The sequence below is a fragment of the Brachionichthys hirsutus genome, chromosome 3, assembly GCF_040956055.1.
Source record: "Brachionichthys hirsutus isolate HB-005 chromosome 3, CSIRO-AGI_Bhir_v1, whole genome shotgun sequence".
NCBI lineage: Eukaryota > Metazoa > Chordata > Actinopteri > Lophiiformes > Brachionichthyidae > Brachionichthys > Brachionichthys hirsutus.
In genome coordinates this window covers 4,780,339-4,807,740 of record NC_090899.1, presented here as the reverse complement: position 1 = coordinate 4,807,740, position 27,402 = coordinate 4,780,339, and the positions used below count along the sequence as shown (strand labels likewise).

General features: G+C 43.0%; 1 protein-coding gene across 1 annotated transcript; it reads left to right on the top strand.

The window, feature by feature from the left end:
- The first annotated feature begins 1,253 nt into the window (after window positions 1-1,253).
- Window positions 1,254-27,402, top strand: clcn1b (chloride channel, voltage-sensitive 1b). Its single transcript, XM_068755278.1, has 24 exons — window positions 1,254-1,426; window positions 1,573-1,657; window positions 9,099-9,321; window positions 10,280-10,411; window positions 10,548-10,676; window positions 10,798-10,931; window positions 11,533-11,610; window positions 13,966-14,044; window positions 14,568-14,693; window positions 20,303-20,387; window positions 21,264-21,365; window positions 21,634-21,718; window positions 22,235-22,390; window positions 22,492-22,561; window positions 22,652-22,762; window positions 23,501-23,714; window positions 23,805-23,938; window positions 24,152-24,318; window positions 24,404-24,485; window positions 24,581-24,663; window positions 24,948-24,992; window positions 25,100-25,204; window positions 26,050-26,136; window positions 26,258-27,402. Exons 1-24 carry the CDS (start codon window positions 1,254-1,256, stop codon window positions 26,699-26,701), a joined length of 3,129 nt encoding a protein of 1,042 aa, XP_068611379.1. The 3' UTR covers window positions 26,702-27,402.

The window sequence follows — 27,402 nt, the reverse complement described above, 5'->3', positions numbered from 1 at the left end:
AAACTCTGAGGTGCAGTTTGGGGGCGGGGGGGGGGGGGGATATTTTATTTCTGTCAACATCAGTGACTGCCAAAGGGTCGATTCAATAAACTGGCTATGCTGTTCAAACAAAACGAGCTTTTGTTGCCTTCTTGCAGCCGTGCGCGTGCGCATGCGAGCGGATCCCCTTTCTGCTGTCCTGCTGGGTTTATCGTGAATCTTGCAGTGAGTGCGACTCCCCTGCACCGATTTTGTCAGATCCTCCTTGTTTGCTGTGTTTGTGCATGTTGCTCCCGGTGTGGGGCCTGGCCTCTCCGTGCTCAGGTGTAGTGTAACTGGCTTGCCTCTATTCCGCTGCGACTGGGACCAGCGTCCAGCGTATCTCTCACTCTGCCCGCCGCCCAGTGATAATGTTCTTGGTGTATCAGATAGAGGCCCGGCCAGCTGTCCACAGTCATTCTCCCTTGACGCACATACACACACACACACACACACACACACGCCGGCGGTCCGAATAACACATTTCTCGTTGGCCTCTGGTGTAGCGGTGAGATTACGCTGTTATGCGCTGGCGTGTGGACCACAAAGCAGGGGCGGGTTTTAGGGGGATCAGTGTGTGTCATTGTGGTGGTCATAATGGCTGCCTGTATCATCTCTCGGCATGACAAAAGGAACAAGAGGAGGAGTTTGGGATGTTTATCTTGTCTGATTGGGATGTCTGTCCAGGAATGCAGTTCGGCTTCGGCCTCCGAGCTTTTCAGGTAGTTAATGTTCGGAACGCACAAAGTTCCTGTATTAGATCTGGATGAATGAAGCCGCGGGAGAGTTTAAGGAACATGAAAATGATTTGATCCTGCTCTCCAGGGTCCTGAAGGCAGGTTTTAGGGCAGGCGTCAGTAACAGCGATAGGACGCTTTGTTTTGTTTTTTTGTCCCTTAGAGAGGACCACCATAGCATGTGAGCGTTCCGGGGATTGCCTCGCATCATTGGCTGAATAGGTGCAACCTGTCATAGGGGTGTCATGTGCGCCTTCCTGCTCACGTTGCAGGGGCAGCCCTACGGGGGTGCCCTTGTAACCCCCACCCCTCCGTCCAAACAAGAACAGTCCATCAAAACACACACACACACACCTAATGGAGGGCTGGCAGGGAGTGTGCTGCTAAGGGCAACGTATGTGTGTGTGTGTGTGTGTGTGTGTGTGTGTGCGCGTGTGTTATTAGGTGTCTGCAGTTCTAATAAAGGAAAGTGCTGCGTCCTTCACTGCCTCGTCAGGCATGGCTTTGCTCTGCTTTGTCCGCCTGTCTGATTTCCGTCTGTGCGTCTGTCAGGTCTGCAGTGGAGCTGGACGGCTCGCAGCCTTTGGACCATCTGGAGACATTTTGGGAACGAAGTCCTCTGTCTTTTGTGACGTTTCTGTCTGTAATGATTGTGTTTTGGACACTGAGCTGGTAGGAAAGTGGGACGTTTGCGTGTGTCTTTAACCTGCTGAGAAGTGTGCACATATAAAAGAGTGTGTGTGTGTGTGTGTGTGTGTGTGTGTGTGTTTGTGTGTGTATGGTGTTGCCCACACCATTGGAAATGCTGGGGTGTCCGGCGTGGTTATTTCTGGATCAGTGACAGCGTGTCAATGGCTGCAGATGCGTCGCAAAGGAAGGCTCTGAGGTACCAACAGACCCTGGTAGGTCTCTGCCAAGTCTTTTACCTGCTGCTGTCCCTTCTATCGCTGCGCTCTGCTTCACCCCTCCGTCTACCCACCTGCCTGTTTGTCAGTCGCAGCCGTCCTTCCCCGTCTTTCATCGCCTTCCTTCCTTCGCTCCCACACCCGGTCGTTTGAGTTCATCTTTTGCCTTTTGTTCCCTGATGGATGCGTCTTCTCTTCTCTTTGCTCCTTGAAGAAGATTTGTGTAACTTAATGTAAAGTTTATCATCCCTTGCTGGTAAAATGATGGAGGGATACACAGCCATTGGTTGGTCTGTCCATTTGTTCAGCCGTAATTAATTTTTTTTGTATTACAAACTATTGATACTAAGTTCACCAAACTGAACACATAAGCAGTTGTTCCTTTGAGTATTTTGAATGCTCTACAAATGTTTACTTTTTGTTATTTCCATGGAAACCAGTTTGAAACGTGCTCGTTTTCATGGCAAACGACACAGATCTGCTTCACCAAACTCGACACACATATCAAACATAATACATATTTGTGCCTTCCATTTTTATAAACATTGTTTTGTGTTGTTTCCATGGAAACATGTTGTAAGTTACTATGAAAGATCTCGTACAATGAGCACATTTGTTTTATGTTATTAACCCCAATGACTAGTTGTGCCTTTAATGTACTGCTCCTCAAAAGGAAGTCTTGTTAAGTCATTGGGTTTTTTGGTAGATATAAATACCTTTATATCGGAAACCTGAGCGGACAGGTTGAGACGCACGTGTTGAGATGAAGTCATGTCACCGTATCCTCTGGTTCGTGTGTTTAAATGCTGATGCAGAGCGATGGTTCCATTCCTCCTTGCAGATCTGCCATCCTCTTCTCGCTGTCTCCATCCAATCACACCTCCTTTTAAAATGGCGCACACCATCCAACGGTCGTTCTCACCCCTCGGTTTTAAACCCAAAAGATTTGTGAACTATAAGAGAGCGCTGGATACGGGAGAAACTGAGGCGTTTCAGTATATTTTCCGTCTCTTATAAGGTGACAGTGGAGTAGCCCTGCTGTCGTAGCAACCCTTGGGCTTCCCGCTGCTCAGATATAAAGCAGGAATCTCAATTAACCACACTATTTACGGGCGTAATGTCTCTGTGGAGTTTCACATCGCCCAGGTGTGAACGCTGCGAGAGAGGAAACCAGAGCCTTGGAGGATTGGAGGAGTTTATGCATAGAGCTGTTAATAGATCATCCTGATTTGTTTATTGTTAAGCAGCGGGATGCAGTAGTGTGTATTTTCAGGTCGATGCTTTAGCTGGCTAAATGCGCTGATGCTGTGGGGGTACAAACGGCGTCTGTGTTATGAGGTTCCTAATTGTTTGGTTTTAAACTGGGCAGCACTTGTTATAAACTGAAACAGATTTAGATGCTAGATTTTATTTAAAGAGCTATATTTTTCTTTAAGGACCAGCGTCACACTGAAATATAATATCCTTTTAAATGTGCTTAAAAGTTTAACTTTATTAAATCATTTTCTATTTCTTAATACTTGTCAAGGTTGCATAATTAAATGTGATTGCATAAATAAGTAAATAAATTAAATTATCTATTGATATATAAAAATGTATATATTTTTAAACTTTTTATTTAGATAGTTAAATAAAATAAAGAAGTAGAACAAATTAGGAAAAATCCTAATAGAACAATTTATTTTTTGATTGTGATTTCCTTCCTAGTTTTTTTTGGTTAGTTTCCCTGAAAACTCAAATTAATTTTGCAGTAATTAAAATACTAATCAGAAGGCTGTCTTGCATGAAAATATCCATTTACTCTATCCAATTACTCATTATTGAAGTTCTGTGTTTATAGCCTGTAGAGAAGTGAGCCCCCGTGCATGGATGAAAAGTAATTGTAATCCACTAAATGTACATTTACCAGTGCCTCTAATTGCCTTTTTTTCCCCACAAACTATTCTAAATCGTTGCTAATAAGCTTTCTGCTTGAGAATTCAACATGTTCGTTCACTCCATTTTTTTTACCTTACAATGGACATTTCCATAGTGTTAAAATATTATATTTTAGCCGTCTTGATTCCTGCAAATCAACACATTATTGCTTACTCTCGGTTTGTCTGGTTGAGTTCATTACTTCCAAGTCACACAGCTGTTGCTGACCCTTGACCTTAACTAAGAGGATGCACCCTCTGTGGGCTTGTACAGTAACAGACGCCCTCAGCAGGGTGACACGAACAGGTAGCTGTGTGTGTGTGCATGCGTTGATAGAATTCTCAATGTATTTGAGGGATATGGTTGAAAAGCAGGTTGTGTGAGGAGACAAGCCTTGATTTGAGAAAATGTCAACAGCAGTGAAATAGATCTCATAAGTGTCAGATGCGACAGGCTACTAAAAGGGATAATGTTCACCTCCCAAATGTCTCGGACTGGAATGACGGGGTTGTAGACGATTAAGCCATTAAATTTCATATGATATTGCAGTCGCTTGGCGTGCCTATTTAATTACAGCGGTGGCAATAGTTTGATGATTAAACTATTACAAGTTACATCATTAGTGACAAGATGAAATCCCGTGTTGACATTGTCAGATAGTGTCAATAGCCTGTCATTGTTTTTTGCGTAAAGGTTAAGCCCTCCCATCTGTCTGTACAACGGGCCTCCTGGGAGAGATGGGCCGAAAGAGAGACAAACCGTGTGAGAGAGAGAGGTAGAGGTGTGGAGATGTGTGTCGGTGAACATTGGGTCACACTGCTGCTATTTTTATCCACGAGTAAGGTTTCATCTCAGGGGTGGGGGTTGAATGGCAAGAAGAGTGAGGGAGAAAGGTGAACGGCTGCACACACAAGTTTAGTCAGAGGTGAGATGGTAAAAGTGAGAAGAGAAAAGCCGAAACCTGGTCTGCATCTGTGCTTTCCTGTCTAAAACGGCAAAGTGTAACCGTTAAAACGTTTCAATATTAAGGTGCTACCATAAAAACGTTATCCTAGCATTTTATTGTACCCTTATTTTATTTTAAGATAAAGCATGTGGGCACCAGTAAATGCTGTCTGGGTTTGAGGCTCACAATAGCCTAATAAATGTGTTTTAATATTTATCAAATCAGTGAAATATCTCAGAAGTCGAAATTATTTTGTGGTAAGCACTGTTGCCTCACAGGTTTGAAGCCGATTCTCCAGCCTTCGCGTGTTCTCCCCGTGTCTGCGTGGGTTCTCCCCGGCGTCCGCCCACCAACAGAAGAACCCATGTGTGTGTGTGTGTGTGTGTGTGAATGATTGTCTGTCTGAACTGGCGGCTTGTCCAGGGTGTACCCCGCCTCTCGCCCGTTGACTGCTGGGATAGGCTCCAGCACGACCCGCGACCTGGTATGAACTCGACGCTTAGACCCAAACACCAGGTGAAGGAAAACTCCATAAAAACTTACAGGTGTAAAAAATAAATAGACCAATCAAAATAAAGGACAGCTCCCAATGTTCCACCACTTTACCCAAATTTGATCCAGATGCAGGTAATAATCTAGAGAGATTGGAATATTCTGTATGATCAGCAGTCGGTATTCTGCATTAAATCTGAGATAAAGCAGTTAGTTATAATTTCTTACCTGTGATGGGTAATCATCATCATGGTGTTTATTATGTCTCGGGTGCAAGGTTCTAACAATTGATCTCCTCACATTGTGCACCTATCTCTTCCTTCAGAGAACAGAATGCTGGTGGGATCTGCCAAAACGACTCGACATGAGAAAACTCAGGATTAAAACTCATCTTTCTCATCAAATGTGAGCATTCACATAGTCATTTGTGTGCAAAAAGAAAAGCAGCAGAGCCAGAGCACAGTTGGGATTTATCAAAGCATGTCATCTATGCTGAAGGCACTTAAAGTACACTTCAGTATTATCCCACACAAAGTTAATATGGTTACGGTTTCTACTCCATCAACGGGTATTATTTTAATAACCTCCTGACTGAGAATCAACCCCTCTGAATTAAGAGCTGCTGACAATTTATTGTCGAGCCTCAAGTGGCTGTGTTAACCTCTGTGTGTGTGTGTGTGTGTGTGTGTGCGTGCCGCACCAACCTCACCTTTCAAGCAGGTAGCAGGTACAGTCTGTCTGAAGGACAGATGTGAGATATCTAGAGAGGGACTGGGTCTTCAGCACACTAAAGACACTCGACAAGCAGCAGCAGGAGGAACAGCTGAGAGGATGAGGGAGCGAATCAACACCTTTGAAACCGTTTTGAATATAGATCAGTTTCTGGTAAGGATTCAAGGATTCAAGGTTATCTTCAAGTTGTGTCGATGTTTTGTTGCATTTGTGGCTCAAATATCAATTGCACTCCTCTATTTATTTTAATTGTAATTTTTGTTCATGTATTTATTAGTTGCAAGGCAGCTTCACAGGAACAGGCCTCCACAGCAGGTCGTTTCTTTCTTTCTTCCTGTTATACAGATCATATATATACAGTTTATATATATATATATATATATATATATATATATATATATATTATATACAGTTGGCTCATATGTAACACAGGACGTTTACAGTTTGCTTTACTTGATCACTTCCTGCTCTGCAGTCAAGCCTTAATTAGAACCTGCTGCCTTGAACAGTGCTCAGACCAGGCATGGTGATTTTATTGTACTGGTTAATTAGTGTATTTGTATGGTGACTTGAATGTGTGTGTGTCTTGCTTGGGAGGGTGTGTGTTTGTGTGTGTGTGTGTGTGCGTGTGTGTGTGTGAGAGAGAGAGAGTGTTATCTCCTGATCTATCTGTCAGCAAGAGGGTCAGATTTTATCATTAACCTTGTGCTGTGGAACAAGACTATATTGTTTTAAGGCCTCAATACACACACACACTTCTAGCCTACTGATAGATGCACACACACAAATTTGGCATGCAAAAGCACCGACTCAATGACACACAGATATGAATATGCAGTGCTGTGACTCATGAGGGATAGCGGAATGTGCTATTATTTTTTTAATTAACTCTCAATGTCACACTGCCCTTCAACCTCAGCATCTATTCACAGCACTCACTGTGAGTGGAGCGTTTTCGCTCTCTCTCTCTCTCTCTCTCCTCTCTCTCTCTGCCTCTGTTGGTTTCTCTCTGTTTTTGCTGCTTGCTGCCTCTTCATTTTATTTTATTACGTTTTTTTTGGGGGGGGGGGGGGGGGGGGGGGTCAGTAGCTTCGCCTTGTTTCAGGCGGCTCATAAAGTGCAGATCCACGAATAAAGCCCATGAAAGCTCACCGGCATAATTTAACATGTGCTATCTGTGTTAAGCCAAGAGAGTTTACATTTTACACTTTCTTCATCTATTAGGATGCAAAATGCACAACATTAGAGGCTTAAGTTCTTACAGTCGAGCTCAGGAAAGAAAGAAAAACTACTTTTATTTGTCGTAGAGAGAGGAAAGTTCAGGAGAAGAGGCAACGCAGTAGGCGAAGGAATATTTTCCTGGGAATAAATTAACAGCAGGTCTATTCAGATTTTTATGTGGATTTAAGTGATTCCAATATAAATGAGCAGGTCAATATGTATTGACTCGTAGAACAGGAACAGAGATATAGAGACATCAATATGCAACAGAGTTCATGCAGATTCAGAATCATTCAAATGGATTTCATGCATCTGTGTAAGATGAGAGCAGAAGAATAGATGCAGATCAGATTGCTCAAAAAAATGAAGATAAAACTGCTTCCAGGGTCAAAGAATTAGATTCTACTTCTACTACAGCATTACTAGATAGCAATACTTAATTTGGCGTACTTTATCCAATTGATGCAACAGCATCATGATGACATCATTTAGTGAGTACCATTCCCTGGGTTCTGTGCTTTATATCGTATAAATTAATTAAACATGCATTTATTGCAAAATTTTAATGTTAATGTTTAATTTTAACACACAATATGAAACATAAAAAAACATCAATAACCTGCTGCTCTCTATTTCATATTGTCTTTGGGTGGATGTTTGGGCAAAACAACGTCACATTCATCTCTTGGGAATTCTAATAATATTGGATTGTTTACTTTCCTTGTGACGGTGAATAGCAATGAAATGTCGTCGTATGAAACTTCTGACAGCGTGAGAGAGACACTGGAAGCTGTGATTTATTCAGGCCAGGTGACTTTACAGCTTCCATCGCTCACCCTTGTGTTTACCTTTGTGTCAGCGTTGAGCCTTGTTCCCTTGGAACGCAGGGACAAATAGGGCATCGCTGTAACTTTCACACACTTATGGACAACTTTTCAACGGCTGCCACATCATGGTGCAGACAGCTGATGAGGAACAGGTAAAGACGGACGGACCGGACGAAGACGCAGTCCTCTCTTCTTCTGTATCTTTTTACTTTAAGCACCGTAACTGGTGTGTCTGTTGTTATACTTGATTGATGGTCAGTTTCTCTTTATGGTTATGGTTCCAGTGGCTTATTTGTTTTTTAATACGCGCTATTTTGCTATGAAATTCACTCAAATAGGATATTTAGACAAATGTAGTGGGCAAAATGAAATTCCTGTTAAATTATTTTTAATTGATTTGAACTACACGGTAGTTTATTTCATGTTGCACACATTACCTAACAAGATAAGACTTTTTTTTTCTTTTTATAACCTGTTGCCATCTTCTTTTATATATTTGTATAGAACTGAAAACTACATTTATCGTTCAGAACCTGAAGTCTATGGAGGACCAAGACCAAAGTTATGTAATGTACTTTGTGGACATAATTAGGGATCATTTGCTCTAGATTTTGCTGTGTTCCTCTGGTCCTGGGCCTCAGCTCTCCTTTCCTGTGTAAACATGAGACGAAACGCACGGCAGGCAGCTCTGCTCATGATTTAGCTTCTTCTTTACCGTGTGGTCGGATGCATGTGATCTGTAGGTTTCAGTTGCACATTGTTGCTGCACCTGGATCTGCAAGATTTTTAATGAGAGCAGTGCAAACCGATCGCATGGGATTACAGGCTTTCGTGTTTTCTTACCAAGTGTGTGTGTGTGTGTACATGTGCTTTGCAGGTGTAAAGTGCACACTTAGTCACAAGGGGAAGATGTGGAATGCCCTCTCTTCCAGGACCTCTTCCTCTGGCTCCTCTCCAGCCACTGGCTCTTCTCAGGGAGGGGTTTTTCCGATCTCTATGTCCGTTTTTTCTATTTCTGTCTGCCAGGGTATTCAGGTTGGTGTGTATCCCTTACACACGCTGCACATTCCCCCATCGCTTTCTCGTTATCTTAAGTCTCTTCGTGCTGGATCTAGTTTTATCCTTCTCCCACGTCTCAGTTATCAGAAGTAGTTCTTCCTCTCTTAACTCTCGTCTTTCCCCTTCTCCACTTATCTGACGTCTTGTTTCCATTCCCTACAATCCTCAAAGGTCCCAAATAGATGATTCATCCGAGTTTTTGTTTCCCCCCCCAGTAAATGTCAGCGTTTCCCTTTGGTTGCAGCTGTACGGGGAGTACAGGGAGCAGCTGGGAAACTGTGCCCGACGAGAGGCTGCCCGTTTGCTGACAGAGAGACAATGGAGGAGACAGGCGGAGGAAAACGCCACAGCCACCGGCCGCAAAGGGCACGGCCGGCGGCATCTTCATCATCACCCTATGACCTTGGAGTCGCATCACAGCCATGTCTCTTCTACCAAGAAGCCTCATCCCTACTCCAAGTGCCAAGGTGACCAATTATTCTATTCAAGGGCACATATTTCTAACGTTATTGCAAAGAACGGGCAAGTTGAGAAGGTAAATCTTTGTTTTTGATATCTTGTGGTTTATTTTATTGCCATCAGGGTTGTTTCAAAACCGTTTACCATCTTGCAGAAGAAAAAAATATTTTTTCTCCTTTTTGTCTGCCTTTAAAAGATAAGATGTTTTTATCTAATGTGACTAAAAACACACAACACACAGATCAAATGTCTAACATGTATGTGTAATAATTGTAGAAGGGAAATGTCCCCAGCTTGAAAAAGACGCCTACATTTTCAGCTTTACACCAGAGCAAGTCAGAGAGAATAAATATTACGCCCCATACTTGATTTATTCCTCTTATCTATCAGAAAACAACATTATATGAGACATATTACCTTTTTTGAATATGATGTATTATAAAAATAATAAAAAAACTGGCACAGGTTTATGATGCAATGCAGTTTAAGGCTACTCCAATGATTTCACAGAGTCAGTGTGCCCATCACACGGAGTACAATAAAGCTCAGACAGGTGTTAGCTAATATTTGCTTTTGCTCTTTGGGGGCTGTAGGAAAATTGCCGATATCACTTCAGTCATTCTGTTGCTCATTCAGAATGACAATCCAAAGCCTTGTGCCTCCACACCACAACGTTTTAACAGATGGCGTTTATTATATACCGCGGTCGGAGATTTTGACTGCCATAATATAGACAAGATAGTCCAGTAACAGACACAAGCGAGTTGGACTATGTGAAGTGTAGATTTCAGCATGACTGAGCTTGAGCCATACAAAATATTATTTATGGTATGTTGCCATGGATACTCTGGCAACTTGAAGTTCCCATCACTGTAGCATCATCGCCATGCCAACACCATGTGATCTTCAGTAATTAAAAGATAAATGGGTTCCAGTTGTGTCATTAAAGTTGTGTCTCTGTTCCAGATTGTTTAGCTCGTGCGCGGCGGTACATAGTGACCAGGATGGGGGAGGACTGGATATTCCTGGTTCTTCTGGGGCTGACTATGGCTCTGGTCAGCTGGAGCATGGACTATACCAGCGCCAAGAGCCTCCAAGGTAACGCAGGTCAAGGTCAAGAGGATCATGACTCGGCGCAGGATTCCATGTTGTGTGGGCTGTACTTGTTCTGCAGACGCCGCTCTGTGTCATGTTTCTTCTCTCTTTGTATTTGTTTCGGTATTCCATTTTTCAGCGTATAAGTGGATACACGGGGAGCTTAAGGGGAACGTGGCATTTCAGTACCTCGCCTGGGTTACCTATCCCATGATCCTTGTCATGTTCGCCTCGCTCTTCTGCCACCTCGTTTCCCCACAGGCGATCGGTAAGCACGCCATCACCTATCGGCTCTCTCAGCATCTGTTCTTTCTTTTTTTCCACCTCGTGATGCCTGATTTAGGATTAGAGTGACCCTCATGTCCTCCTTTGCTCTATATGTTCTACAGGTTCTGGCATCCCAGAGCTGAAAACCATCCTGAGAGGCGTAGTGCTGAAGGAATATCTGACCCTCAAAGCGTTTATAGCCAAGGTCATTGGACTGACTGCAGGCCTGGGCAGCGGGATGCCAGTGGGCAAGGAAGTAATGAGCCTCCCCTTTACATCTCTTTATCCATCATTAACTCCACCAAGGAGATTCTGTTTTTGCTGGTCTTTACCAAGACACTGTGGAATTTGTAGTGGACAACCATTACTGAAAGTGTGCTTTTTGTGAATAACCTCTAAACTAATAATGATATCAATGTGAATACAATTACTAAAGGTTTGTTTTCAGCGTTAAGGAATCTAAAAATATCGTTAAAATAAATGTAGGACAATGTTTTTTGGTATAAATAACAATTTAGGGAGACTGAAGCGAGGTCTGTGCTCTCTGAGTGCTTTTCTAGTTGATCTAGTATCATTAAAATTATATATATATATATATATATATATATATATTGTCCCTCCTCCACTCGATCAGTTAACTTTTTCCCTTCTCTCGTGGGATTGAAGCAAATTATTCGAATCCTCAGGAAAGGAGTGCATTCATTTTCCTGATTAGCAGTGCAACTGTCACTTCCAGCAATTATGCACTGATTGATCTGTTCTGTTCCAACACGCCCTCGTTTAGGATCCCTGTTTGTGTGATCGGTGTTTGTGTAGAAAACATTGCATGTTACGTGTTCTCCTCCTGTCGCCTTCAGGGTCCATTTGTTCACATCGCCAGTATCTGTGCTGCGGTGCTGAGTCGATTCATGTCCATCTTCTCTGGAGCCTATGAGGTGAGCCGAGGCCTTGACCAGAACCGACCCATAACCCTCACGTCCTCATTGTCAGCGTACCCTCAAAATAGTATGATAGGAATAAAGCAGAAATAACATTGAATATTTCATTCATTTAAATGTCGTACTTTCATCATAACTCTCTTTTTCTTGTTGTCTATGCTATAATTCCAGCGTTCCCAAAGGACTGAAATTGGATTGTTAAAAATTTTAAGTCGAGGAAATCGCATTTAATTAATTTCTAATTATGCTAGTGACAAGACTCAAAGGATGACAATCTTTGTTAATTGTTGCGAGGGTGCTAACTGACACAACCAATGCACATATTTATTAGTGCTTTACAATCTTTACAACTTTAAAATAGTCCATTATGACTTTGCACGAGTAATGATTATAAAAGAATAAATACTGCATGCCAAGAAAGTTCGACATGATAAAGATTATACCTGCTGAACACCAGCATGTTAGGATCTTTTTGGGGTTTCTTTCCCAAAACAAATTCCGTGAAAATATTTTAGCTTTGATTAGCGACACCAGCGAGAGGCAGCATGCGTCCCCTCTTTTCTGTCACCACTTGACTTGAATTAATGACCCGGCTACATTGTATTAAGTGTTTTGAATCCTTTAAATTAATTTAAAGCTCCGTGTATTGAACTCTGAAATTGTCACCTCCCGTCCATCTCTCTCCTCCTCCGCTCACAATCGCCCCTTCCTGTTTCCTTTGTGCTTTCGTTTTGGCTCGACCCGTCGCGCTGCATCTGTGTTTCTGTCTCATTGTATTAATAGTGTGATGGTAATGTCTGGCATGAGTATTAACAGTGACACCCCCCCCCCCCCCAATCCCTGTCTCCCTCCCGCTCTATCTCCACCTCCTCTTGGTATTCTCACCCATCCCTGCTCGTCTGTGTCCCTACGCCTCCCTCCTTATTTGTCTCCACCTTTAACCTTGACACCAGAACGGCACCCATAACCAGGACCTGTTGGTGTGTGCGTGTGCCGTGGGAGTGGCCACCTGTTTTGCAGCCCCAGTGGGAGGCAAGTCCCGCCTCATACTTCTCTCTAATTGGCTAAGGCACAGTCATGTGGAGGTTAAATTTGACCTCAGACCAATGTCCTCTATTACAAGGGATAAAGAAAATGGAATATATAAAGATACAGATTAACCCCTCTGTACTGCTAAGCCTGTAACCCACAGTTCAACTTTAAAGGCACAGTTGAGCGTTTTGGCAAATACAGTTATTCATTTTCCCACTGAGAATAAGATGATATGTTTCAATACATCCACATGTCTATATGCAAAATATCTAGACAGAACCAGTGGGAATTTAGTTCCACTTTGTCTATCAATCTTAGAGTAGAGGGTATGAATGTGACGACACACTAGGTGGAGGTTGGTGAGATTATTCCCTTAGAGCGGCAGAACGTTCTTACTGAGTGGCAGCATTGCTATTTAGCGTGAATGGGAACACAAAAACACCTCTAAAATGGGAAAGAGAAGTTTTACAATCATTTCACGGGCTGCCGAGAGCTAAAGGAAATGGATCGCTGCAATTCACCGAAGCCTCTGGAGTCCAAGCACAGAAACGCAGATCTGTAGTCAAGCGTCTGTGATCGGCCAGTTCTCAAAGATCTCATCTCATTTGTCAAGAAGCTCCACGCAGTTTAACCAAAGTCCACGGTAATTGGAGAGAGACAGAAGGAACTGGAACACACTATTCCATTGAATCTTACCTGGCAACGTTCACCTATGAATTATTTTTTTTTTTTTAAAGAATTTGCTGCTAGGCTTTTTCTAAAGTAGTGAGCTTCAAAGTCACGGAAAAAAGAGAGTTTATTCTTCTAAAACAACAATGCAACGCAACTAGATCAGAAAAGACTAAAATGTGATTTTAGAGCCTCACAGTTCGAGGTCATGAATAATCAATGGAGGTGTTTTGTGTCTGTTCCTCTTAATTGTATCTGCAGGGATTTGTCTCCAAGGATAATGTGACCACTGTTTCCTGATTGCTTGATTGCTCTCGCCAAGTCTGATTCCTCTTATTGGCATGTGCATCCTCTGCTTTATAATCTCTTGATGTGACCCCCCCTCCCTCTTTGCCCCCCCCATACTTCAGTGAGCATTATTTATTCACTTTATTCCATTTTGCTCCCTTTCTGTCAATTCTCTCCCAATGGTTCCCCATTACATCCTCTCCACCTTGATCTTTTATTCTCTCTTCATCCCTCTCTTCTGTCTGTCTATGCTCTATTTCTCTCCATCTTTATTTCATGTCACACCTTTCGTCCCTCGTTGTCGCTCTCATCCCTTCGTTTCCCTCTTGTTTTTTCCTCTCCCTCTGTTTCCTGTGTCAGTAGAACCCTTACGGTTACACAGATATTCTGACTGTCGGCTGTGCCGTGGGAGTGGGATGCTGTTTCGGCACTCCACTAGGAGGTACTGGGCAACTCTCACACTACTTTTACAGTCACAACTACTGCATGCATCCATTTGTACTGGATCACACTGTACTTATACTCAGTACATATACTATACTGTGTATGTCAGACTTGACATCATCATCATTAGACTTCCGGGGGCAAAGAATGAGTCAACAGCTCGGAACAGATTGTCAGTCGGACAAAATGAGAAACATGAAGGGGTTAACTTCCGTTTTGTGAAAATGTCTGTTCATATTTCATCGGATAAAGTTTATACTTGAATGTCTATCAATGTGATATAATGTACCAAACAAACCGACAACACAAACCCAGCCCAAAGAATGAAACATCTTCTATTCATGTGTGTGTGGTTGGTTGTGTGAATGTAATTTTACTCCCTGCAGTTCTCCTGTTGTTTATAATCACAGCCGCTCTTCCATGTTTCTCTATGTCTCTCACCGCCCTCTCTTTTTTCCTCTCCACTTTAATGCCCCCCCCCCCCCCCCTTCTACCTCTCTACCTCTGTCTCTCACCACCAGGGGTGTTGTTCAGCATTGAGGTCACGTCTACCTACTTTGCTGTGAGGAATTACTGGCGGGGATATTTCGCCGCCACGTTCAGTGCCTTCATATTCAGGGTGCTCTCTGTGTGGAACAAGGATGCTGGTGAGATCACACACACAAATTGGCTGAATATGACAACTGTGATAGGGTTAATATGCTAATTTTCAATGTAATGTAACTGTTAGGTGTAGAACAGTCCCATCTGGTGGGCAGCGATGTTTGCCCCCCCCTAAAAGTATTGTGATGTCACTGGGTCAAGAGGTGGAGCTACGAAGGTGATAAATAAACATGTTCCGGTCAGCGGAACAGAGTTGGTTTTGAGGAGCGCGCCAGACCACCCGGTCTTGGCTGCGCTAGAGAGAAAGCATCCGTGCCTCTGCCTGCTTCATTTCGATGCGTTTAAAATTTAATACAACAATGTTAGAGACTTTATCCCTAACATTTATTGGTCCTTCGAGCCGCGAATCCAATATCACGTGAATCCACGGTCCGGAACGTGCGGCAGGAACGCGGACGCACGCGGTTTTTGCGCAGGCATGGCGATGGTGAGTCGGCAGCGCAGCGGGTCCTCGGAGAAGGCCCCGTTCACGTTTCGGTCCGACCGGAGATCCGTGTGACGGAAGAACAGCGGGAAATACGCATCGATGGACGAAGGTAAGTAGGATTTAAGATGTTTATGTGTGTGAATGAGTGAGAATGGAGGTCGCGCGCATCGCGTGCTTGTCGGTTACGTAGACGGGTTTCGTCTTAAACGTTATCTGTGGAAGGAAGTACTAAAACGGGACTCGTGTTATTTATGTTTGCCCTGAAATCCCTGTGAGATTTCTAAAACTGGTTTGGAGTAGCAGACCGAATGTAAGATAGGACTCATTTTGTTTGTGATTGCCTTAGAATCCTTGTGATTCTTAAAACTGGTCTGAGGAGTAGACTGTAAAATAGGACTCATTTTGTTCGTGATTGCCTTGGAATCCTAGTGATTCTTAAAACTGGTCTGAAGAGCAGACTGTAAAATAGGACTCATTTTATTTGATTGCCTTGAAATCCCAGATTTCTAAAACTGATCCGGAGAGTGGATTGAATATTTGGCAATGAGTGTAACGACAAGTAACGTGTGTATGTATGTATGTATGGACGCTTGAATGGTTCTAAGCAGAGGAGCACATGGGGAACTGTAACATAAAATAGCATGCTATAAAAAACTAAAATAAAAATCGTGAGCAACAGGATAGCTTGGATTGCAGAATGTCTCAGTGAGTTCTGCAGGCCTCGACTGAACATTCGTGCAAGAGGGGGATAACTTTCCCAGTTGAAGATAAACATCTAGGAAGGTAGATTGTTTGTACATAGATTATTTCTAGCAGAGAAGAAGGAAAAGGTGATGTTTTGGTAATTAAAGTACAAGAGGATGTTTAATGATGGAGGAGATTTAAGAAGGATTGAGAAGGTCGCTTGGATGGAGTGGAGAAGAACGTCAGGAGGAAGACGCAGGAACTGGTGAGTATACGGAAAGTATTGAGAATGTGTGGAAGAACAGCTAAGTTGAGGAAAAGAAACCAGAATGTGGTAAGTGTTGGAAATGTAACGTAAGAAATATGATGTGTAAAGATTGTTCTGAGCGTTTCAGAAGAGACAAAGAAGCAGCATGGAGAAGGAGACCACATGGCACCTCCAAGATGGAGACCAGGACAACTACAAAATGGAGGTTTAAGCAGAAAAAGTCTTTGTGAATTCCAAATTAGCATGACAGAACCAAGTCTCTACAGCCATTTATATGCAAATCTTTCTGGAGACACCCTTTTGTTTGAAAGTTTTGGAAGACAAAGAAGGTTGGAGGAGATGTAAGAAGATGAAGCTGAGGAGAAGAAAAAAGAGGAGACAAAGGAATGCTGGATGGTGAAGACAGACAAGAGACAAAGACATGCCACATGGCATCGGATGACGCTGCATGGAGACCACAGGCAGGCCACGACGCCAGGATGGTGACCAAGACAAGATCAAAGTGTTTGCACAGAATTAAAAATAAATAAAAATAAAATATCTAATGCCTTTTAACAAAACCCCAGATCAGCATAGTGGAGGTAAAATCACAAAATGGTGGGTTCAAGGAGGACGACTGACTGAATGCCTGTCTTTTTATGGCTGAGTGGAAATGAGACGGGCCCTCTCAAGTCCGCTCAGTCTTGAGACACGTTTGAGGCTACTCGTCCCCCACCATTTGCTCAGCTAAACACAGGAACGGGGATGTACCAGATCATTCCCCCAACTTTTATGACTCTGTGGAATGCGAGCCACAGGGAGTCATCAAAGACAGACAGTTTAATTAGATTAAAAACTAAGGTAATCTCAGGATCTAAATAAAATCTAAAATAATGGATGCTGATTCAACGGCGGACAGGTAATTGCACAAACACACGCACTGTAAAAGAGACTTTTGACTGTACGGTACAAGACAGATAAGGAGGTTAGAGACTGACTTCAGACTGAAGGAAGATGAGACGACTAGAGACAGACTTGAATCAATTCAGATGTGAATTGAAAACTTGACATTTGTGAATATAACATGTAAATTTAATGCTTTTTCTACCATAGCAGGAGGATCCCGGACTGGACTGGGAGCAGATAAACTCTGCCAACATATGGGTTCTCAATAGTGAAACGTGAAATGAAGGAAGGAAGAGGTTCAAAGATTTTATCGTGTGTCAATAAAGAAATGTGTTTTGTTCTGAGTTGCAAATGCAGATAGCAGCTCCAGGAACACCAGGAGAGACTGCTAAGCTGTGATGCAGAAACGACAGCCAACGGAAGCGCTGTACGGTCGAAGGAACATCTCAGACAACAGCAGAGGAGAAGCCTGACGGACTGGAGGCGATGAACCTTCCAGCCAACGCATGGCACCCTCAATAGGAGCATCTCAGACAAGCATAGGGTGAGAGGCACATGAAAACTCTTTTGAACTTATTTCATCCCAAATTGAGTGATGTATATAATATGTTGTGAATGTGATGTAAGAGTAGGAATTATTTTGAGACATTGTATTAAACAAGTTAGACTAATGCTGATAGAGTAGACTAGATTTACTAATGGAAGCGAGTTTGAACCATGGAATACTTTCATAGTTCAAACAGGAGGGATTGCACAGCAGTAATTAAATCAATAATTACTCTGGAAGAATAAAAATAATACTAAAAAAAATTTTGTTTGCTGTATATATGTGTAGAATCACTAAATCCTGTTCCAGTAGCCATAATAACTAGTTATAACGGTAATGATTTTGTGAATCAGGTGGTAAGATGTGAAACAACAGGCAGATCAGATGTCACGGTATATCAGAGCGCTAGGCTAGTGTAGAGAAGACTAAAATGAGGTTTGGCCAATGCACGGAAGAAACTAAAAGCCATGGATGCGGTACATCGATTTGGTGAAGAGGAAGCGTTGAGTGAAAAGATGAAGCACACTCTTTCTGAACGATGTCCAGAGAGCAAATGATCTGCCGAAGTTTTTCTTTGTCCCGACAGGAGGGCGAATCTACAGAGCGTGTTTGGTGTCGGCGTCTTCATGGAAACCATCGGGAAGCAGCAGACGGTCCGGACCGAGGAACGGAGGACCACTCAGGGTCATGCTGACGACACCAACGAGACGTGAACATCCAGAGTTCTTCCTGAATCCATCCGTTGCACTGCAGGAGGAAACGTCTCTTGCCAAACTGATCCAGAGATGCAGACAGGAAGTCTGATCAGAGAGAGGTGGTGAGAGATTGAATCACACTCATTTTAAGATCCGTGAGGAAGAGACCCTCACAGTGTAACGCAGGACAAGAACACTGACAGTGAAGCTGAATCACTTGCAAGAAGATTTGCTGATGGACAAGGAACGACAACAACCAGACTGACTTAACACCGAGAACAGTTTGCATATTCCAAGTGTAATCTGTTTGAATGTTTGTCTACAGATGTGTGACTAGAAGAACGTCATAAAGTAATTTATGCAGATTAGGAGAGTTTCATAGGAGTAGTTAACTAACACCTGGTATCGTTATACTATATTAATTGCAACTGTCAGTAATTTATGATTAAGTGGAGAAGCGTACGGTGCAATTAGAATCCTAAAATAGATCAAATAACACTAATGAGCAGGATGTAGATTTAAATTCAGAAACTAAATTTAACTAAACAATTGCTATTTGTTGATATTCCAATAAGCATAAAATTAATAGAAAGATAGGTTAACAATTATACTAAAATAGAAGTAATAAGTCTACAACAACGTAAAAGTGTATAAGCATATGACTTTTGATAGCATTAGAGTAAGTAAAAGTAGCTAAATTATAGTGACAAGTTGAGTTAATAAGACAGTAAAAGATTGTTAGGATTATCCATCCATAGATAGACATTGTAATAATTTAATTTAGAGTTCAGAATGTTCCAGATGTGTTAAAACTTGGAGCAATAAAGATAAAATAATCATGTCACTGTTTTCAAATTACAGTATAGAAAAGATAATGCTGGTAAAATATTAAAGTAATTCAAACTAGGAGAAACATCGGTAATGCTCTAACGTAGGATTTGTGAATAAAGGGTTTGACAGCAACATTTAGATTGTGGAAATGAATGTTGTTTGTTTTTGTACAGATTTGAATTTATGTTTTTTCATGTTTGTTTTCCTTGTTGATGATGAATGAGATGTTTGACATTGTATTAGGAGGATTGTTAAAATGCCTGAATTGGGGGTCGTTAAGATAATCGCAGGTGCAGCTGGATTGTGGAAGGAATTTTCCCGTTTGAAAGATGTATGCTATATGAAGATGGAATCTGCAAACTACGGGTTTTTCGCCTTCCTCCCTGATTCAGGTCAGATCTAGAATGTAAGAACTCAGATCTTGAATGTAATAACTCAGGTATTGATTTTGTCCTGTGATTGTTTTCTGATAGTTTAGTTCAAGCATGTTTAGTTAACACTGAATGTTTTGTAGAAACCAGAAGAATGTTACAGTTTACAATGAAAATACAGGAGGGAATGATAGGGTTAATATGCTAATTTTCAATGTAATGTAACTGTTAGGTGTAGAACAGTCCCATCTGGTGGGCAGCGATGTTTGCCCCCCCCTAAAAGTATTGTGATGTCACTGGGTCAAGAGGTGGAGCTACGAAGGTGATAAATAAACATGTTCCGGTCAGCGGAACAGAGTTGGTTTTGAGGAGCGCGCCAGACCACCCGGTCTTGGCTGCGCTAGAGAGAAAGCATCCGTGCCTCTGCCTGCTTCATTTCGATGCGTTTAAAATTTAATACAACAATGTTAGAGACTTTATCCCTAACAAACTGAGTAATCTATTCATCATCGGATAAACTAGAAATGTTATGAGTCATCGCCTGCAGAATCATCACAACCCGCCAGCACCTTTAAAAAAATACCCACAAATCCTATCTCACTCAACCAGGCAGCTAACATTCATCCTCCAAAATATCTTGAAAGCAATGGTCAAATTTTGAAAGGTCGTATTCAGACACAGCTTGCAGCCAAAAAGCTCTGATAAAGCCGCGGTGCATTGCCTGCACTGCACCTCGGTTTAAACAGCTGAGTCTGGCTGGTGAACATGTGACATCTGTCTGGAAAAAGAATTTGATACTTCCCTCAGGGAATGAGATGAGAAACAAACAAGTTCAAGATTCTTTACTTTATGTTTATAACTTGTCGTGTTTCTTTCTTCTCTCAGTCACAATCACGGCTCTCTTCAAAACCAACTTCCGGATGGATTTCCCCTTCGACCTGCAAGAACTGCCTGCGTTTGCAATAATAGGGTGATGATATTCATGGGTGCTCGTGTTTGTGCGATCATACGCCTTGTCTCCGTTCTATTTGCTTTTGATCTGTCATCGATGACGATGGAGGAAATATTCAGATTTATAGCAGTAAAAGTGCCGACACCACACTGCTGGGTTGCAAGCAAGGGCAGCGGTTAACTTAGTGAAAGTAAAATCACTCAATGGAGAGAAAGTGTTCCTGCGTGTTTATTTATATGACGCTATGCTTTGTAGCAACACTCATTTTAAAGTAGAGCTCACTTGAGATAAATATGTGTGACAACTGCTTATTTTTTATTATGGACTTCTTCTTTTTTTTTTACCTTGAATAATCAAGGTTATGACATGCGACACGAATAGGAAACTATATCATTGTTGTTTTGAGTCAAATGTACATAGTCATCGTCAGTATGCTTCTAAACAATAAGTATAAATGAAAAGGAAAAACAACCAATAATCACAACATTTTATTTGAATCAATAATTTCAATTAAGCATTTTGTACTTTTTTCAACTGTATCTATCTGCACTTCTGGCTGCTTTACTCGATCGCTCCAGGAAGTTGCCGTCTCACCAGGGAGGCCTTTGACTTTTAGCCAAACGTGGACGAAACTACAAAGACAGGTCAAATGTGCAGGGAGATCTTGCAGAATGTGAGAAGACTGGTTACGTTTACACGAATCAATGCAGAAAATAAAAAGATATCGCAACTTCCTGGAGGGACAAGAAGTCACATTGCCTGCCTCTCTGTCCATCCGTCTGCCCGCGTCTGTCCCTATATAGTTCCATAATTTGTCCATGCATTTATCATGAGGTTTCTCACACCACCACATGAAGGGCGAGTTGCAAGAACAAGTTGTTTCTCATGTTGCAGGATCTCGTGTGGCTTTCTGGGGGCGTTCTTCGTCTACTTGAACAGACAGGTGGTTCTTTTCATGAGAAGACCGACGGCGCTCACACGCTTCCTAACCAAACAGTGAGATCCCAATGCACAACAAGCACACACACACACACACACACACACACACACAACAGCATCAAGCGTGCTCTGCTGCCTTAGCCTAATGAGCCGCTTGCATTCACCATTAGAGGGGAGATGATACAACCAGCGGAGGGGGTGCGCACTCGGACCGAGACATCACTTCTGTTACAAGCATCACTGATCTGTTTCTGAGAATATGCTGTAATTCCTCTTAATGCCACTGTGTGTGTGTGTCTGTGTGTGCACGTCCGTGTATGCCCAGTCGGTTGATATATCCAGGCGCAGTGACTCTGATCATCGCCACCCTCACATTTCCTCCTGGATTTGGGCAGTTTATGGCCGGAGAGGTTAGTCTGAATCGTTCTCTCTCCGACTTCTTTTAGTCACGACTTCATGAATATTCATGTTTTTTGGAAAAAGTACACCAGTGTGATCTCAAATGGCTGCAATCATTTTAATCTACATGTAAATAAAAGGTGAGATCCATCCATTTGCACATTGAATTTTGCTTTACCAATCTTGGATTTGTTTTTTTTACTGTAACGAGAAATATGTGACTTCTCAAACGAGAAGTCACATATTATTCAAGAAGGCATTTTGATCACACAGGATTTATCGGAGAGACTCGGAGAATAAACAAACACAAATGTGACTCTTTTTTTTAAATAATGAAAGAAATCATGCAATTTAGATGATCACTGTACAATTTCTGACTTCAACGGGTTGCAGTTATTTGAACGTTTGTCATACTGGTGGTTGCTTTCGTCATTCCAGTGGTCCTTGCATCTCCTATCCTACCTTTTACTTGGTAAGTGTTGTGAATTGCCTGAAATTGTTCTTTGTGCATCCTTCCCTTCTGGCAGCTGATGCCCAGGGAATGCATTAACTCCCTATTTGATAACTTCACCTGGACCAAAATCTCAGGCTCTCCTGCTCCGCCCGGCCTGGGTCGCTCATCTGCATGGCTCCATCCACACGTCAGCGTCTTTGTCATCCTCCTACTCTTCTTCGTCATGAAGGTACTTGTCCTTCTCCCTGGCTACGATACCTTGAAGTGCATGGCGTGACAAGCCTCTGGGATTGGCCAGGAGTCTACCTTTGTCCTGTTTTTATGCTGCAGTTCTGGATGTCAGCAGTTTCCACCACGATGCCTATCCCCTCAGGTGCCTTTATGCCGGTGTTCATACTAGGTAAGAGGATTTAGTAATGCAAGCACAGGATTCTCTGCTGAGTTTCAGTTCAATTTGTCTTTAACAGCATGCCTTATCTGTCTCCTCAAGGAGCCGCTTTCGGTCGCCTCGTCGGAGAGATCATGGCCACTCTTTTCCCAAATGGAATCCTGTTTGATGGAATAGTCTACCGCATCCTGCCTGGAGGCTACGCTGTCATTGGTCAGTCTACTAATCTCTGTCGTGTGAGCAGGTTCCCATAGACCTTAACATTTACTGAGGACATGTACGTAACAAAAGAATAAATAACACCCTCTTAAATAGAAAGTTTAAAATGTTATGAACCTACAGGAAGTAGGACACACATGTTTGACTCTAACAGGCAAGCCCTGCAAGAAAAGCGTGAGCCTTTAATGAAGATTGATTTGGTTAAATGGTAGATAAAAAGAGGGGCAAACAACACAGAGCAAAACCAGAATACACACACCAGAAAAACCCTGGCACTCGAGAACGTCACACCCCGGCACATGAGCGTATGGGCACACAAAATAAATACACTAAGCGATGGGGCAATCAGGTGAAGACAATCAGGGCAGAGAGGCAATTACAGAGGCGGGGGATAACTGGAAGGAGGGAGTCTGGAACAGGAAGAGGGTTAATGACGGAATCACGGGAAGACAGGGCATGGAAATCTGTCACTTACTGCAATAACTCACCATAAGAGTGAAATAAGACCCTTCACGTGATGGGAATAGAAAATAAACTAAATCATTTACTCTTTAATTTCTGCATCCCCAGGACTTAAAACAGTATTAATATCTTCCTTTAATAAATCTATTTTACTACATTGTCAAAAGTAAATTTCACAATGTTATTGGGCCATTTTCATCAACAGACACATCAGCTGGAGGGGAAACTCTTCCCCCCCTCATACCACATTCCCCCCCTTCTCTTCTGTAGGTGCGGCAGCGATGACGGGAGCTGTCACACACACGGTCTCCACTGCAGTAATTTGCTTTGAGCTGACCGGTCAAATCTCCCACATCCTGCCCATGATGGTGGCAGTCATCCTGGCAAACATGGTGGCCCAAGGCCTGCAGCCTTCGCTCTACGACTCCATCATCCAGGTGAAGAAGCTGCCCTACCTGCCTGAGCTGGCCCTCGGGCACGTCAGGTAAAGTACAAATAAATAAATACATTGTGTTTGATTCTCAGACACATGAAAAGACAAACAGTTTCTATTTTAGTTTCTCTGCATTCACAGCAAGTACAACATATTTGTGGAGGACATCATGGTGCGCAGAGTGAAGTTTCTGTCGTCTCAGTCCACCTATCGGGAACTGAATCGCATGCTGGAGACCACATCTTTGAAAACCATACCTCTGGTCGACTCTAAAGGTTGAGCGATTCATTCATATCCGTTCTACATTTGTGCCTCTTTGGTACGTCTGAAGCTGCAATCAGAAGAAGGGTATCAAACCTAAGTATAAAGATATAAATAGAAATCATGGCTCTCCTGCTAAGCTAAGCTAAACTGCAGCTTCTCATTGGTCCAACAGAAAGATGTGAAATATGCATTTCCACCAAAATGTTGAACAATTCTTCCTGCAGAATCTATGATACTTCTGGGCTCCATTGAGCGGACAGAACTTCAGGCTGTCTTTGATTGGTGGCTCTCGCCAGAGAGGCGGGTCTTTGAAAGAGGTCAGAGCTCCAAAGTGAGCTGGGAGTCCTTCACCTTCGTCGATGAGGAGGCTGGAGAGGAGGATGCAGACAAGGTGGAAGAAACAAGCAATTGCAGTAAAGCTTGTGGATTAACATGAAAGATGTAGGACTCGTTTAACAGTCGTGTTTTTCCTACAGACGGCGCCAGCCCATGAAGAGTGTAACGGACCGGTGCCATCCCCAAAACCTCAGGAGTCGCCCAGCAACCACACGGGCTCAGGTAGCACGTCATCCCGCTGCTCATTCACACACGTCCACCCATCCACACGTCACTTCCTCTCTCCTCTTACATGCGTTGCCATATCACGTCCTCAGACAAGCGCAGCCTGGCATCTGTCAGACGGACGTTTCAGAGACTCTTCTCCTCCTCATCCTCATCAGGCCAAGCTGAAGCTCAGGTACAAAACCAGCATCAAACTAGTATGTCCATCACTTTGACCCGGACATTTCAGGGCGCTTCGCTGATCTGCCGTCGAGTTGGCAGCTCAGATCGAGGTTCACTGCAGTCCGTCACTCTAAAGCGATGGGAGGGGCATGACATGATGCGTACATAAGGGTGTTGACGTGTGCAGTGGGGGGTGACATAAAACCACCACGGATCATCCTCTCATCATCCGTATAGCTTTCCAAACGGACTGACAGTCCATGCTTCTGCGCCTAACCCCCCCCCCTCTTTGTTCAGGAGACCCCAGCCCCTCCGTTGACAGACACCATGTCCCCAGAGGAGGTAGCGTACCTTATTAATTCAGCGCTGTCAGCAAACCACCCAGAGGAACAATTAGAAACACGGTACTCTCTGAGTTCGTGCCTCTGCTTTGTGATTGGCTGACGCAGATAAAGGCCTGGGAAGAGGAAGAGTTGGATAGAGCAGTCGATATGGAGCAGATACGCATCGACCCCTCTCCATTTCAACTGGTGGAAAGAACGTCCCTGCACAAGGTGGCCACAGCAGCACAACACGCCATCGCATGCAGGGATTGTGTGCAGACACTCATTGTGCTGTTATAAGTCATGCACAGTTACCATCTCAAAGTTCTAGCCGCAGATATTAAATTAAATGTTTGACATTGGGGGGGAGAATGCTAAGTTATAGTCATGAATAACATGTGATCTTGTGAGGCAGCGTTCAGGTGGTGTCATGGAGCAATCACCAGTCATACACGTTATTTACCTATTTATTTACATCACACACATTTATTAATTTCATAAAGAAATCTGACATATAGGCTGAGAAACAGCCATAATAAATACGAATATTTGATCCATTCTGGAGGTTTTTTCATCTCGTTGACCTTTTCTAATTCACTTTTTCTACTTTTCAGCTCTTCAACCATTTAATTTTTTTTACGTTGCATGGATTGAGATACTGTTTTGTTAAGATTGGTACCAATTCCTGCAGCTGCCTCACAGTCCAGGAGCGTGTAATCTCCAGTCAGTCATTGTCTTTCTGATATTGCTGCCAGAATCTCCTGATTATCAGTCCGAACCGGACCGTGAGGATATCTGTTTGCTACATTTCTTGTGTTATCTGCGGTAATTTATTGTCTTGGATGGATTATCACAGAGGACTGGGTATTTTACCACACAGCTCACTGCGCCGTGTTCTCTCTCTCCATGCAAACCATCAGGTTTTGACTTCTGAATATTGAATTTCATGCCGTGGAGCAAAGCCATGCTCGCTCTCTCTCTTGCATAGAAATTGTTTACACGCAACAGAGCAGCCATGCAAACGGAATACTGTCACAGCACAGTACGTTTAACATGTCCTTCCCTTCATTTGTTAGACCCACACTCTGTTCTCTCTGCTGGGTCTCAGCCACGCTTATGTCACCAGTATTGGAAAGCTGGTGGGCGTCGTGGCGCTGAAAGAGGTACAGCTGCTGTGCTTATGTGATGAGCTGTTGTTCTGTTGCTTCATGTTTTACGCATTCATTCGTGGAGTTATTCCACAGACTGTCCCTAATTTATCCCCCCCCACCCCCCTTCTAACAGTTACAGAAAGCTATAGAGGGCTCAACTCGCAGTGGGGTGAGGCTTCGTCCCCCTCTGGCCAGCTTCAGAGATGCGAGCAGGAAAACAAAGAAGCACCAGCCTCCATCATCTATACCTTCCTCACCCACTCGGGACAATGACTTGTGGGAGGAGGGGGAGCCGGTGAGGAAGGAGTCCAAGGATGATTCTCGAGGGAAGGCTTCATCTTCCCGAGGAGTTCCCCGATGTGAAACTGATTCCCCGTCCCCCAGCGGCGGGGAGAGCTGCAGCTCGGCCTCGACAGGAGGAGCTGATGGCGCTTCACAGGAGGCAGCATCCCCCTCAACCTCTGCCCCTACCTCATCCTCACCCCCCACCTCGCCGGTGTCGCCCTCCAGCCCTGTCCTCGCACTGTCATCCCTTCAGGAGGAGCGGGACAGCGAGGACTCAGATGAGCCAATATAGTCTGGATTTAATAGAAAAGACTTTTAGCTTCTTTTTACGTTTGGCACATTTTGGCTCAGAGACAGATCCGCTGTCTGGGCGGTGACGTCGGGTTCGACCTGCAGCCTCCACAGACATTCAGCTCTCAGCGAGCAGCGCCAGCTGGTGCACACACAAACTTCTGGAAACTTTAGAACAGGATATTTTTCTACTCTTACAGCAGTCTCACTTTGTCATTGATAATCTCAGGTGCCTTCGTGTGTCGTCTGAATTGCAGACTGACAAAAGTTCAGACCTGACTGTTCAACATTCGTGCACATATTTGAAATGTTGTAGCCTTACATCAGTTAATCTATTAAGTTCATTTTATCAGACAGAAACTGACAGCAATGAGAATTGTATGACAATGAAATAAGGCATCACTTAATGATTTTTGGCCTTAATGATTTTTGTCCTTAACGTTTTTAAAGTTTACAGATTTAGATATATTTTAAATGTAAACTTTTATCATTTCAAATCATTAATACCAGTCTGTAATTTTTAAAGACAATACATATTCATGTTGTCTGATAGATTATTAGAATTATTTACAACAATAAAAGATGATTACAAAAACTACACGCTTGCAGCTCTCTCACGCTGAACATAAAAATAAACGCAACACTTTAGTTTTTTGCTCCCATTTTTCATGAGGTGCATTGAAAGATCCAAAAGATTTCTTC

Coding starts and splice junctions, on each gene's coding strand:
- clcn1b (XM_068755278.1), top strand. CDS start 1,254: ATGGCTTTGCTCTGCTTTGTCCGCCTGTCTGATTTCCGTCTGTGCGTC. Junction 14,694..20,302: donor TGTGTGGAACAAGGATGCTG/GTGAGATCACAC, acceptor TTCTTCTCTCAG/TCACAATCACGGCTCTCTTC. Junction 22,391..22,491: donor TACTCTTCTTCGTCATGAAG/GTACTTGTCCTT, acceptor TTTATGCTGCAG/TTCTGGATGTCAGCAGTTTC.